The following is a 15,066-nucleotide window of genomic DNA, read 5'->3' as shown; positions in this document are numbered from 1 at the left end:
TTCCAGGATCTGTTTTCTTAAAAAGTCATTCCAGAAAGTTATCTAGTCAATGAGTTGGGGTTTTTTGCAGGAAAAAAAAGCAATCTGAACATCTTAAATTGCCCACATATATTAGTCTAAAATGTTTTCAGAGTCCAGACATCTCCCTTTTCAAAGTGTTAATTATATAGTTTAGCCCCTTTCTTTGTATTTGGGTTCTTACATACTTCCATGTAATTACCACTTTTATTATTTAGGACAGAGACAAATACTTTTAGCATGAGTGCAGCCTATACATTACTGACTACACTGTTCTACACCATCTCTCCGGTATGCTCTGCTACATTTCTTTAACCCCCAGAGGTTGCAGACATTTAGGAAACAGAGATCCCAAATGTGTGATGATCATAAGAGAAATGTCAATTGTCAGCATAAATTTATTCAGTCACAGATGCCGTGGAAATTGAAATTTGGTCGTAATAGTTTAGATAAGGGTCTTTTTGGCAGTTAAAATATGACGTTTGCCAGTCTGTTAAGTGTCTAATATTCCAGCTGGTGCTTGTGAAAGGACAATTACCCATCAGGATTTGAAAGAAGGAGCTGTATTATGCACTTGCAATAACCAAGCCCATTTTGTAAAACTGTACCATGACAGGTGTCAAAGTTGTTGCCATTAATTAAATGGCAATTTAATTCTAAAACCATTAAAATAAATGCACTGCCTGTCTGCTACTGTTGAAATTAGTCAACTGAAAGAGTTGACAAGGCAATTGCCAAAGTGTGTATCTAAAAATCATTTCCAGCAATCTGGAAGGCTTTGATTGTGTTACTTTCAGGCACATTTCACACTGAAGTAGAATGCTTTTTTTTTAAAGGGCCATTCTGATTTCTTTAGGCTCCTTGCCTTATTGTATGGACTCATTTCATTGTCTTCCATTCTATTTGTTTTGTCTTTTACTGAGAGAGAGAGTAAGAAAATACAACTATTCCAGCAGAACTATATTTTGGGGACATCTTTCTTATCTTTCACTTTGGGTATCTTATAAATGCTGTAAGATACCTTTAGTTGCAGAAAAGAGACTATGCCTGGATTGGGAAAGATCTGAGCAAAACCCGCCTTTACATTTTGCCCTACCCCCAATCTAGGAGGGTTTATTTGGTCCACATCTACGAAAGCAGATACACGGAAGGAACATCAATACATATATAGATAAATTCATATTTATCTAATACCTAATGGTGCTTGACTTAATATTGCCAAGCACCAGGAAAATCAGGAGATTCACACAGTTCAAATGAGTATAAAGATTTGTTGCAAGCTTAAGCTCTTTACTAGAATCTGACCCACAAGGGTTTAAGTAAAATAAGCCAGAGGTAGGAGAGGCATTCCAGGTGGGATGGATTTAGATCTCTTGTGGACACGCAGGGATTCATGACACATTTGACCCCTCCTTCAAGCTCAGTCTGGTCATTACAAATACAGATTCACTAATAATGATATGTTTTTTAAAACAACAACAACACTAACATAATCTATTTTTTTCTGCAGATTTTTATCTCATTAGATGTAGTGATTCCTTGAATGAAATCAGTTTGGAATTTCTGATCATATAGAAATAATTGCATTATTTGTTTTATTTTTAGGTAAAGTAAGTGCCCTTAGTGTCTTCCTAAGAAGAAGCATGGAGTCTTCTATTCCTGCAAATCCTTTCATAAAAAATACTAGCACGTTGGAAGCATTTTTCATAGGATTGGAATTTAATAACAAATTGCATTCTGTCTTCATGTAAGCACTGATGAATTCAATAAGGTTTCCACAAAGACTAGGCCTAACACTATATCTTAGATTGGTTAAAATTAATTGCCTTTGAAATCAATGGGGTAAATTCACTGGAGTCTTAACATACTAACAATAAGAGAAAAGGTAGGTTTACAGGAAAATAAATATATATAAAACCTCTGCCCAATTTACAAATGAAACTACAGTTGCCCTTTGTAAACATACTTCTTGATATAGTTTTTATGAATACAAATACTTCTATTATTCATGCAAACACTTCCCTATACTTTATCAATGCTATATTCAGTCTTCTGAAAAGGAAATCCTCACCCTTATTGATAATGAAAGCAGAAAAAATTACAAACCAAACAACCAAAATGTGAAATGTCATGGCTATTTTTAGCATGGCTGATCTCAGTCTACATTAAATTTAAGTTTCTTGTTATTTGTGCTCCACTGGACACTGGATTTTCTTTGAACTTGGATTCCCATTTCAGATTACAGAAAGAATAGAATTGCTGAATTCCCTGTGTAGATCCTTTTACGGCTTGAAAGTGAAATCACCAACTTGCCTACCTAATCTAGGCCACAGCTCCTTTAGAATAGAATAGAATTAGAATAGAATAGAATAGAATAGAATAGAATAGAATAGAATAGAATAGAATAGAATAGAATAGAATAGAATAGAATAGAATAGAACAGAATAGAGCTGGAAGGGACCTTGGAGGTCTGCTAGTCCAGCCCCCTGCTCAAGCAGGAGAACCTATACCATTTCAGGTAAGTAACTGTCTAGTCTCTTCTTAAAAATCTCCAGTGATGGAGTGCCCACAATTTATTTGGGGAAGCTAATCCACTGGTTAATTGTCCTCACTGTCTGGAGGTTTTTCCTTAATTCCAGGTTGCTTCTTTCTTTGATCAATTTTCAACTATTGTTTCTTGTCCTGTCCTCTGCTGCTTTGGAGAATAATTTGACTCCCTCTTCTTTGTGGCACCCCCTCAAATACTGGAACACTACTATCATGTCTCCCCTATTTCTTCTTTTTTTAAGACTAGCCAAACCCAAATCCTGCAGCCGTTCTTCATATGTTTTAGTCTCTAGGCCTTTGATCGTCTTAGTTGCTCTTCTCTGAATTTTTTCCAAACTCGCAACATTTTTTTTGTGATATGGTGACCAAAATTGTCTGCAGGGTCTTACTAGGGTTTTATAAAGCGGTATTAATACTTCACGTGATCTTGATTCTATGCCTTTGTTTATACAACCCAGCATTGTATTAGCTTTTTTGGCTGCTGCTGCACACTGCTGGCTCATAGTCAAGTGATTGTCCACTAGGATTCCAAGGTCCCTCTCACAGTTATTGTTTTTAAGCCAGGTGTCGCCTAATCTGTACTTGTACTTTTGATTTTTCCTTCCTAAATGTAAAATTTTGCTTTTCTCCACATTGAAACTCAATTTGTTGGACAGGGCCCTTTGTTCAAGTTTGTCAAGATCATTTTGGATCCTGAGTTTGTCTTCTGGATTGTTTAAATGTAACCCATCTGTCTATCTAGACTATGGGTTTGCCTTCTTGCTACATAGAAAAAAAATGCTTTCCTCCTTTTATGGTGCTATTAATGTCTTTTTCCCAGTCTAATTGCCACATGGAGGAGATTTTTCATTAATACAGGCAGCTAGAATTTTTTAAAATTTATTAAATGTTGTGCAACCCATCTCACTGATACAGCATCTCTGAACAGCTTACAATAGAATGACAAGGTAAAAAAAGACAATTAAAACAAGGAGAGTTAAAGATGAAAGCTACAAACCAAAATGATTGGCAGCCTGAGGGTGGGGATCTTCTCTATCCATCAGTCATCCCCAACACAGCACACCTCTGTTGGGGCCCTAGGCCAAGCAATAGAGCCAAGGTTTCAAGCTCTTCTAGAAGGCCACTAGTAAGGGAAGCAGGGAAAATTTTAAGGTGTGTTTGTGTGTAGGAAGGATAAGACCTTGGTTATGAATAACTAGTTGAACTCGTTTCCTTATCTGTTTCTATATATGTAAGAACAGAATGAAATAATGAAATGTATGTATAAAAATGAAGAAAGAAACAATGGCTGAAGCAACCAATACTACTTTTTCTCTATACTTAGGGAAGTGAATGGCCAACCTAGCAAACAATATATTTGAGTAATTATAAAACCCTAGTGAGACCACACCTGGAATACTGTAACTAATTTCGGTCACCATATTACAAAAAAGATGTTGAGACCTTGGAAAAAGTTCAGAGAAGAGCAACTAAGATGATCAAAGGCCTGGAGACTAAAACATACAAAGAATGGCTGCAGGACTTGGGTTTGGCTAGTCTAAAAAAAAGAAGAAATAGGGGAGACATGATAGCAGTATTCCAGTATCTGAGGGGCTGCCACAAAGAAGAGGGGGTCAAATTATTCTCCAAAGCAGCAGAGGGCAGGACAAGAAACAATAGTTGGAAACTGACCAAAGAGAGAAGCAACCTGGAATTAAGGAGAAACTTCCTGACAGTGAGGACAATTAACTAGTGGAACAGCTTGCCTCCAGAAATCGTGGGCACTCCATCACTGGAGTTTTTTTTTTAAGAAGAGGCTAGACAGTCACTTGTCTGAGATGGTATAGGTTCTCCTGCTTGAGCAGGGGGCTGGTCTAGAAGACCCCCAAGGTCCCTTCCAGCTCTATTCTATTCTATTCTATCCTATCCTATCCTATCCTATCCTATCCTATCCTATCCTATCCTATCCTATCCTATCCTATCCTATCCTATCCTATCCTATCCTATCCTATCCTATCCTATCCTATCCTATCCTATCCTATCCTATTCTATTCTATTCTATTCTATTCTATTCTATTCTATTCTATTCTATTCTATTCTATTCTATTCTATTCTAGTGTGAAATTGACATGCTCTCAGCAGGCAGTTATGAAAAACCAAAACCAAATAAACTGTTTCCCATGCTTCTTATGGATCTATTTTTCACTAGCATTCTGTAACCTGCAGGATCTTTGCTGAATCTGATATACCGTAATACTTTTTTAAAAAACATAGAAAGTTAAAATGGTTTGTTCCTGTTCTTGGGGTATGTAAGGCCACTTGCTCAGTGAGCTTTGTTAGAAAGGGAAATATGCCAGTGTAAATATTGTCCAGTTGGATTTTTTTTTTAAAAAAAAATACTCGGCTTTTAAGCTGTACTCTTACTCTAATTATGAACCTGTAAGTGATATTTCTAGGAGATTGGGATGGCACTTTCATTGCTCTTTTAAATAAGTTTAAAAATGGCATATAAATATTCCAGCACCCCTTGCATTTGTCTTGCATGGAAACAAATAATATTTCAGACAAATCAAATAGGGAAGGTCTAGACTATCACAAGTCATCCAAAAGTTATCACTTTTTTATTTTATGGAACTGTAGAGACTTTGCTTCTTGTCCTAGTAGTATATTGTTTCATTGTTAAAATAATGAACTACTCTATTAATATTTATTATCTAATAAAATCTTTCACCCACTCCACTTCACTATAAGCTTCTTTATTATTATCTTCTGGTTGTTTTGGAATCACTCCAAACTCCATTCCTTGTGACTTTCAGATTTGGGTGGATTGATATTTTGACTAGGATACATTATTTGGAATTAATATCTCAAAACATAATTTTTAATAAATGCTATGTGAATACGTTCTCAAACAAAGTTTCTATGATAAAGTTTTCTAACTGATTTTTCATATATAAGATATTTAAAGAACATTAGCATAATCATCAAAAACTTTTAGTTCAGACCTTTTTCTACTGATACCTGAACTAAACACATGACGTCTGAAGATGGCCTTCGGAGCCAAGCTTACATTACAATATGATTTTCATTATTTGGTTGCTAACAGGATAAGTTGCAGAATGTATTATCCAGGGACTTGCTTCATGAAGTGATAATCCTTAAGGATCAATCCCTTTGTTATAATTTGGCTCTGGTAAGTGAAATATCAGATTAAGTATAGCCAGGAGAATATGTTGCCAAGGAGGAATTATTTATTCAAAAGCATATTTTTCCATAGTATAACTGTTTATGTATCTGATCCCCTTGTCCTCTTCCTATGCGTGCGTAATTCCCACTGCAAGTTTCCATAAGCATTTGATGAGACATGATTCCTAAAGGTTTTGCACAATAGGGAAATAATGTGTCCCACTTGTGTCTTTTCATTCTGTGCAATATTGTTGTCACTTCCTGATTGTGCAAGTGAAATACTTAATAATGAAACGCAAAACAAAATATGAAGTTAAATTTAGAATTAAAACTGCCATTATACTTAAAGCAACTGAAAGCCAGTTTTACAAGCTGAAGTAAAAAATGTCTTGAAGAAAAAGATAGTGTTACTGAATCATCATATGTATCATTGAACTTACTGAATATTAGTTACAAAACTAATTGAATAAGTCAAACTAAACTTGATTAACCATATTTTCCAAAACATAAAAGCGAAGAAATACCAAAGCATATGCTCATAGGTATATTACTAACTCAAGACTGGTAATTTTATTCCGTCCGATATTCCGTCCCACTGGAAACAGATTAATTTTATTCTGTCCAGTGCTAACTGGAAACAATGAACTTCAACATATTTTTTTAAAAAAATTCATGAAACTACAGGAAATGGTGGCAGAAAAAAATCAGTAGGTGGCACTCTTCCCTCCAGATCAATATTTTTTCATCACATTGCCAGGAGACCCAGTACATTTGGAAGCATGCTTATTTTTTTTATTTTTTTTTCTTTTCCCCCCTAAGCTTTTAAACATATGGGGTCAATAAAAGTCCCATTGCTTTTTTGTTTCTCAAGTGTAGAGCTCTTGAGGTTCTGGACAAATTCCAGTCTAGTTAATTAATTTCTTCCTGAAATAAAACTATACCTGGCATTACAAAGCCTTCTGACTCTTAAAAGGAATTAGTCAGGGCTGCAATATTTCACAGTATTCAATTTAAATGATTGAAAATAAAAATAATTATCCCCTATTTTCTAGATGCTTTTATTTTTCCTGTTTCACCCCCTAAAATCGGACATCTGATTGTGTCATACTTGTAAGCGTGAAACCACTGAAGATGCAATGTCCAAGTTAAGCATCATGAATATAAATGCATATTTCTTATGAAAATGCTATAAGAGAAGCCAAAATGTGATCTTAAACTTTTCATGTTCCTGTTATTCTAGCCAATGTGTAAGTCAGCAAAACAATGTTCTTTTCATTAGAAAGTTCTCACATAATTTGGTATTAATCAAAAGATAGGATGCAGTTACACTGGAAAAAGGCTTCAGAAGGATAATTATACAGTGAAATATTTTAATGTTTCTTTATTTAATCAATTTATATAGCTGCCCTACTCAGTGTAGCATACTTTGTATTAGCTGTAGTTTTGTGTTTGCTTTTCAATGGTTTGGATTCAGCAAGAATCAATATTAAAAGTGTTTTATTTACTGTATGTTTCAGCACTATATTAAGAAAATGGCATCATTCATTCACAGTTCTTACTACAAGACAAGTTTAATCCCCAACACCTCATTATAGGAAACACTTTCACGATTGCATATATCTTCTTGTTTAACTTGTGCATTTTTATAGGATACAGTTGAAAGATAGGAAATTTAAAGCTGGTCACTAATAAGAAAATAAACAAATAAAATGGTTGAAAAATTCAAAGAAGAAATAGGGTAAGGATTAGAGGTGCCCTTTCTTAGAAAACCGGTTGCTAAAAATTTAAGATCATCTTTTTCCCTACTTCCTTGTAGAATTTTTTTTGTTTTGCTTTCTTTTGTTAGTCAGAGACGATTTATTTGAGAAGGCCAATCCTTAAAATCTAGTAGATGCTGTGTAGATTGAAAAGGGATTTCTCACTAGGATTGGGGGCTAGGTTTCAGAGTCTATAAAAAATTATGACTGCAAATCAGTAAAAATAAGTGCACAAGTTTAGAATGTCAGTCATCAATTCATATTAAAAGAGAGTTTAAGTTTGATAAATGTTTTCTATTTTTTTCTTATTAGCCCACACATGCTGCATGTTCTAGATTATTGGCCAGGAGGAGTTATCAACTATTTAGGTTATATGTGTAGAGCTGGAAAGTTGGATTCCTACGTTTACCTATTAGGCCCATTTGCTCTAAATCTTTACACTGCATTTATCCAATGGTGAATCTGAAATGCAAAATGCAATGCTTTCAGTAAAAGAGGTGTGATCCATGGCTAGCCTTTGTGCATTGTTTAGAATATGTGGTTTTTAGAAGTATGGCTTCTTATAAATAAATAAATATTCAATCTCTGAAGCATATCTCTCTTTTATGGTCCAGTATTAAAAGTTATGGAAGGATGTGGGGCTTGTAGAAAAGTGTTCAGTCCATGAAGGTTGATGTTTAAGCTTTCCTGCTGATTCCATGAGATGACTACATAGGTTCATTCCATCCATCCATCTATCCATCCATCTATCCACCCATCCTTCCATCCATCCTCTGTCTATCTATCTATCTATCTATCTATCTATCTATCTATCTATCCAGTGCTTTTTTTCTCATCTTGGCAGCCGCAGGAGGTGGGGGGAGTGTTGCTGCGGTCACGGGTGCGAGGGGTGTTGGTGGCGGGCTGCCCCCCAGGGCTGGAGCTAGCGCGGCTGGTGCTGTGGGAGCAGCAGGGCCCACTCTATATGGCGGGGCTGCGTGGGGCGGGCGGCGGAGGCGGGGCGGGCCAGGCGATGCAGAGCGGCCACTTAGGCACACAGGGCGAGGCGGCGGTGGCACAGGTCCAGCACCAGGTAGGCCACCAGCCTGGCTGACACAGGGGAGCACAAGGAAGGAGTGCACATGGACTCCGCAGAACCCACCTCCCACTCCTTGTCCTCTTTTACTTACCTAGTTGAGATAGTGTAGTTGGGCAGCAGGGAGGGATGCAAAGTTCCTGCCAAATCGCCTTCGCTACAGACAACTTGCCGGTGCAACATTTGCCAGCCAAGTCTTTTGGCACACTCAGCAACAATTCCTATTGGCTTTCAAAAGCCAATAGGCTTTTGAAAGCCAATAGAGGGAGTAGCATAGCTTGTGCAAAAGCTTTTTTCTTTTTGTGCAAAAAAGGGTGCCGGAACGCCATTCTGAGCGTTCTATGAGAAAAAAAGCCCTGCTTTTATGTTTTAATCTTATGATTTTAAAAATATTGTAAGTTGCCCCAAACTTCGCCAGGTGCATACAAATTGCATACAGATATTATATAATCGGTAAATAAAGGTAGAACATATGTTAAATATACATCAAATGATAATATGCTTCCCTACAAAGTCAATTCTTGCTCAGTGATAGACCAAGGAGTTAACTCAGAAAGGCAAGAGGAAAATCTAGAAGAGTTCTGTGCAACTTGTAGAAGGGAAAGGCCCACACTGATAAATTAAAAATCTTTGTGGTCTGCAAAGGAATGCTGGTGGGCTAATCAATGATTTTGTGACTAGAGGAGCATCTACAGTGTTGGAGCTCATGGTCATGGTAAGCCATGGAGGCACTAGGCAACATGACTTTCAGGGCAGTGGTGGTGATTTTATTACTTTTTTTTTTTAAAAAAAGTCTGTGCTCTGTCCAAGGGTACTTGGTAGGCTGCATGTACAGGCCTGGTCTATAATTTATTTTGGAGCATTCAACTATCTAGAGCAGGCATGTCAAACTCATTTTGTTTGAGGCAACTTCTTATAAAAGAATTGCCATTAATTTGTTTTAATAAAATAATTTAAATCAATTTTTCACTTGATTTCAAATTAAATGAATTATATTGGTTGACAACGAGATATTTTTTTTTAGTACAATTGCCAAATGCAATAAACTGGTTTTAGGTATATGTGTGCACTAATTATTTCAACACCAATACATTTTAACAACATATTCCATTTGTAAATGAATGCAAATGCAAATTATACAATTTTTGTGCAAAAATAAAACTAACAGATTTAAGAGCTGTTATCATTAGTTATCCTTAGATAAAAAATAATTCCATCATCCAAAACTTTGTTATACTGTATTTAATGAACAGATGCTTTGGGATTAAAAAAAAAAAGACTTGACTACATTTGATTGTGTATCACCATGGCATTAAAACAAAATTCGAACAGTGTATGAAAAATAAAGGTTCCCTAAACGTCTGCTGGCTATATCTATACATTTTCCTTGATAGCATATCACATATAATTGAAGATTATAATTAGTTGCGTGTGCACGTTCAGCAAGTGTGATGTATTTGTGCTGGCATTTCTAGGCTTCTTTCCAACCACATCCAGAAAATTTTGTAACAAACATTGGAATTCTTAAGGCCATGTTTTGTATTTCCCAGCAATCTGTTACTGGAAGGAAAAAGCAATCCCTGCTGTGTTACTGATCCCAGAGAAGCACTTGCATATATGCAGGTATCCTTAGGGTGCCATAGTTATAGATGAGAAATATTGGTTGCAAAGTTAGCATTTCTGGATGTAATACAGATATTTTGGACTTATTTTTCTTTCTTTGCATGTCTGATATTTTTAAAATGACATATGCTACTGACTATGCTTATGCACATATGTAACATCTTTTGCTAGGATACATGACCACTGCTTTTCTAGAATGTGAAAAGTGAAAGATTGTGACTAAACAAAATTTTAATGTACAGATAATACCACCAGAAATTATTTTAGCCTTTTTAATAAATGTTGTTATTGATGTTAACCTCACCATGGAAAACATCATATATTGTTATGCATATACTAGATTAATTATTTAAAGACTGAAGTGCAACATAACTAGATACTAATCTATTTTTCAAAACACACAACAGTCCAAACAGTAAAAGTAAAGTCCAAATTAAGAACATTTGATTCTTAAGAATTGTTTAATTTAAAGTGGTTTAGTTGTAACAGAAGGTTAGATTCAGATTAGTTTTCAAGAGTCTGTACAAAAGATATTATTTTTTTCTAGCATCAGCTAAATTAGACATATTACATTGAGAAAAATGTTTGATTTCATTGCAGAGATGTTAACAGAGGAAATAATTATTTTTTTTTATCTAATTTTACCTTCCAAAAGACAGAAGCAGATGAAAAATGTGAGGTTCTTTCCTGTTGGCTTTTCTTAATTAGCTGTTTTAGATTCTAAAAGTTTAGTTCCCAAAGAAGTAACCCTGTAAATAGCTTTAATGTCCTCCTGTAGGGCAGGCTCTTTTATGACTCAAGGACTTCAGCTCCCAGAATTCCTGAGCCAGCATGGCTCAGCTTGAAAACCTCTCCCTTTCCCCTCAGCATGGCTGGCTCAAGATTTCTGGAGTTGAAGTCCATGAGTCATAAAAAAGGGCCAAGATTGCCTAGCCCTGCAATAGGCTTTCAGACAGAGCTTTTTTTTCTTTTTCAAAAAAAAGGTGCCCGAATGCCGTTCTGAGTGTTCTATGAGAAAAAAAGCCCTCTATCATCTATCTATCTATCTATCTATCTATCTATCTATCTATCTATCTATCTATCTATCTATCTATCTATCTCATGTTCTTACTCATTCTTACTCAGTTCTTGAGGACTGCTCAGGTTGTGTTGTAGTAGTTCCATATTCTTAGTTATCATGGAAAAAAGTTTATTTTTCTGCTAAAAAAGCCAAATATTCTTGAAATTCACAGGTAATCACGATAGAGATAATTCTGAAATTTGATTTGTTGGTGGATCCATGCAAGTTATTAAACATAAAAACAGGTGACTACCTGTTCCAGCCTCAGATAATTCCTGATAACCAGCTACCACATATTTCATACCACATTCTTCATTAGAGAAAGAAATATTGGCCTCATAATAGAGATGTTGTCTAATGCATTATAGCATTTGGTATTTTTTATTTCCTTCAGACTCAGAACAGAATGAAACTGATGGCAGACAACTATGATGATGACCATCATCACTACCACCACCATCACCACCACCACCATCACAGATCTCCTGGAAGGACACACTCCAATCATAGACCCTCTCCAGAACAGGTGAGGCACCACTCTTCTTGCTTTAATTTTATACTTTATACCTCTTAACCAGGACAATTTTCAAGACAAAATAAAGGTTCAAAGAGAGAAATAAACAATATAATTTATCTGCTCTTTGAAATGAATAGCTTTGTTATTTATTTCCATCACTCAGAGAATCCAAACATTTTCCTTCGTCTCTCCTCCTTTGGTATTTTTTCTTCCTTTTGTTATGATTTCTTCCTTCTTCTTTTCATAGCACTTTTGAAGGATCTCAATGTAACCATTAAAATATTTTTGAATAATTGCTTTTTAATGGAGAGGAGAGGTTTGGTTGCTTAGATAGCTGATCTACACAAATATAATCTATTCTGGCTTTGTTTCGTGAACTCAGCTTGCTTAAAAAAAAAAACCAAACCTGAGTTGAATGTGATAATTTATTTATATTTAAATTTATATACCGCCCTATTCCTGTAGGACTCAGGTCAGTGTACAGGGAAAATTAAAAGTTAAAATACATCATATACAATTAAAAACGATTAAAACTAAGATTAAATTAATCCCTGAACTTAACTAAAACCCCATTAATTAAAAATTAAAACCCCTCAGTCTGGGCCAGACAACTCAAAAAACCAAGTTTTCAAGTGCCTACGAAATGAGCGAAGGTCGGGGGCGGTCCTAAGCTCCGTGGGAAGCTGGTTCCAAAGGGCCACAGAGAACGCCCACAGAGAACGCCCTTCCCCTGGGTATAACCCGCCGGCATTCCTTAAGTTGATCAATATTAATAAAAGGTATATCTACTTAAGTGGCTGTATGTCCTTTAATATTAAATTAACAAAACAATGTTATTTGTTTCTCCTAATCAAAACACTTCAAATATCAAAGATTATATTATCCATAAAATGTCTGCCTTTTTCACAAATAGATAAGGGAAAAAATAGTGGGAAGCTGAGATTAAAGGAAGAATCCAAATTCTGGGCAAAAGAAATGAAAAGACTTAGCATATCCATGCCATCTGGTCACTCATGTTCATGTGGAAGCACCAGGCACCAGGGTTGACAGGATTAGCCAGTGACATCACCGTTGCCTGGGTGGGGGGGGGGAAACACCTGTTTGGGGGCTCCTTTCATGTCCCCATTAATGTGCTTACCAAAATGGTACCTATCTACTCAAGCTTGCATGCTTCCAAGCTGCTAGGTTGGCAGGAGCTGGAGCAAAGCACCTTCACACAGCAGCACTCGGGTCTCAAATGTGGGCTTACTGATTGTCAAGCCAGTGCCCTAACTAAGTGAGCCACTGTGCTGCTTGCAATCGGGTGAGGGAGAAAGATCTTTTATTTTATTTTATTTGTTAGATACTGTATACACCTTCACTTTCTTCTAAGCAATTAAGGCCATATACAGAACACTCCCTTCTCCAACTGTATCCCTAACAATGACTTTGTGGGATACATTAAGTGAAGAAATGAATGGCTGAGGATTTTCTTAAACCTGAGTCTCCCCGGTCCTATCCAGCACATCATGTTGGCTCCTTATTTCATTCCCTGCAGAGTCTGTCCAAAAGAAGGAAGAACCAACTACTGAACAAAGAAAGGTGATAGGTGTTGAAAGAGAGAGATTCTTTCATGAAAAAGCCATTTCCTCATCTCGGCCAACATGAAATAAAACCTTTGTTACTACTGCACTGAATGACTTTCCACATTTCGCTTTGTAATACCCCACCCACGCTCTGAACACACTTTTCAAAGAAATCTTGGCAAGAGTTTTCTTCTTATTCATCTTTGATTATTGGACAATGTTGATATCTCACTTTTGAACCAACAGTCCAAGGTTCCTTTAACAGAATACAAGCTGAGGTCACCATTCCATTCATCTGACGAAGGGCTTGGTTTGGAAAATGTGTAGAATGCACATGGGAATGGCAACTGGTCTAATTAACAGCCCCCAAGCAAAATTATGGATTTGAATCCAGATAGACCCTTTTTTAAATGTTGTCAATTGAGGCTTGAAGAGTTGCATGGGGAGAGTGCGAGAACATTGCATATAACTTTAAATATGAATTCAAAATGCATGTTTAAAAAAGTATATAACATACAAAATTGCTAACAAAGTGTATATTAGAAGAAACTAGGAGAAAAGCATAACATGTATAGCTATATAAATTATCCTTCATTTTTCCATGGTCCAATGCACATAAGAATAAGACAAAATATTTTTTGTTTGAAGGGAAATGTTGCTGAAAATAGAGGTCTAATGAGGAGGTGGAGGAAACGACAAGTGGACCAGTTTTTAGATATAAACACAAAGAGGACATTGCTTAATAGGAGAATTAGATTTATTTCTAAAAAGAAAAGAGAGAGGTTCAGTGTGTATTTCAGGGCTTTTTATTACCTAGTTAAAAACTGGATGAATTTTATTAGAGGTTATTAGGTAATGTTTCAGGAGGTTGTATACAGAAAGGGTAAAATGTGAATATTCTAGACTAAATTAGTCTCTTATAAGGACATATTTTCAGAATGTCTTGGTTTGCCCAAAGTAATATTTGCAAATCCCTGGGCATTTTTATTTAACTAAAAACTGGCTACCTTAACCATTGGCAATCAAGTTGATGGCAAAAATTAGCTTTAAATAAACAGTACAAGTGATACTTAAATAGTAAGAACACTGTGGAGACAAAGAGCAGAATAACAAGTGATGGAGGGACTAATATATATACAGCAGTATCTGATTAATGAAGGATTAATTATTCCATTGGAAAACTGTACAGTCAGCCAGAGTCTGACCACTAGCAAATGGAATCAAGCAAACTTCAAATTAACCATTGACATGCCAAAGTGTATGTATCTATTTTTTTTTGTACAGCTACTGTCAACTGATTGTATCATAGTTTTATTAAGCTAGTCTGTGTCATACAAAAATCTCTGGACTGATTTAATTCCCAGCAATGGTATAAAGTCACAAAAAAATTCCAGGAGATTCATAAAAGATAGAGCCAGTAGGATAGAGTAGTTAAAATACAGGAGTAGAACTGAGAAGACCGGAGCTCAGATACAGGTGACGTTGGGCTGTCATTCTTTCACAACACAACTTATTTCACAAGGTTGGTTTTGCGGGATGCAGAAAGGCATCTATTACAAGTCTTATGTAAGCTGGCTTGAGAAAAGGTGGGATATAAACCAAATGAATGAGATATATATATTTTTTACTTCATTCTGTTTGGCCTTATTGTTTCTTGTATATTGAAGATTAACACCTTCTGAGATTTTGGTTTTGAGGGTCCTATATACGATAGAAAATTGGAGTCTTTTCAGGTCACA

At 35.9% G+C, this 15,066-nt stretch overlaps 1 protein-coding gene across 1 annotated transcript in view; it reads left to right on the top strand.

Annotated features, from left to right (window-relative positions):
- The window catches only part of ERC2 (ELKS/RAB6-interacting/CAST family member 2), a gene marked incomplete at its 5' end in the record, with an annotated part of 592,568 nt that overhangs the window by 491,965 nt on the left and 85,537 nt on the right, over positions 1-15,066 (top strand). Inside the window, one exon of the mRNA XM_081317437.1 lies at positions 11,640-11,771. Coding sequence (XP_081173563.1) covers positions 11,640-11,771 — 132 coding nt within the window. The remainder of the gene's footprint in view (positions 1-11,639; positions 11,772-15,066) is intronic.

This window comes from Vipera berus, assembly GCF_964194415.1.
Source record: "Vipera berus genome assembly, chromosome: 2".
NCBI classification, from domain to species: Eukaryota; Metazoa; Chordata; class Lepidosauria; order Squamata; family Viperidae; genus Vipera; species Vipera berus.
Note: the sequence above shows the minus strand (reverse complement) of the source record. Positions and strands in the feature narration are given on the sequence as shown.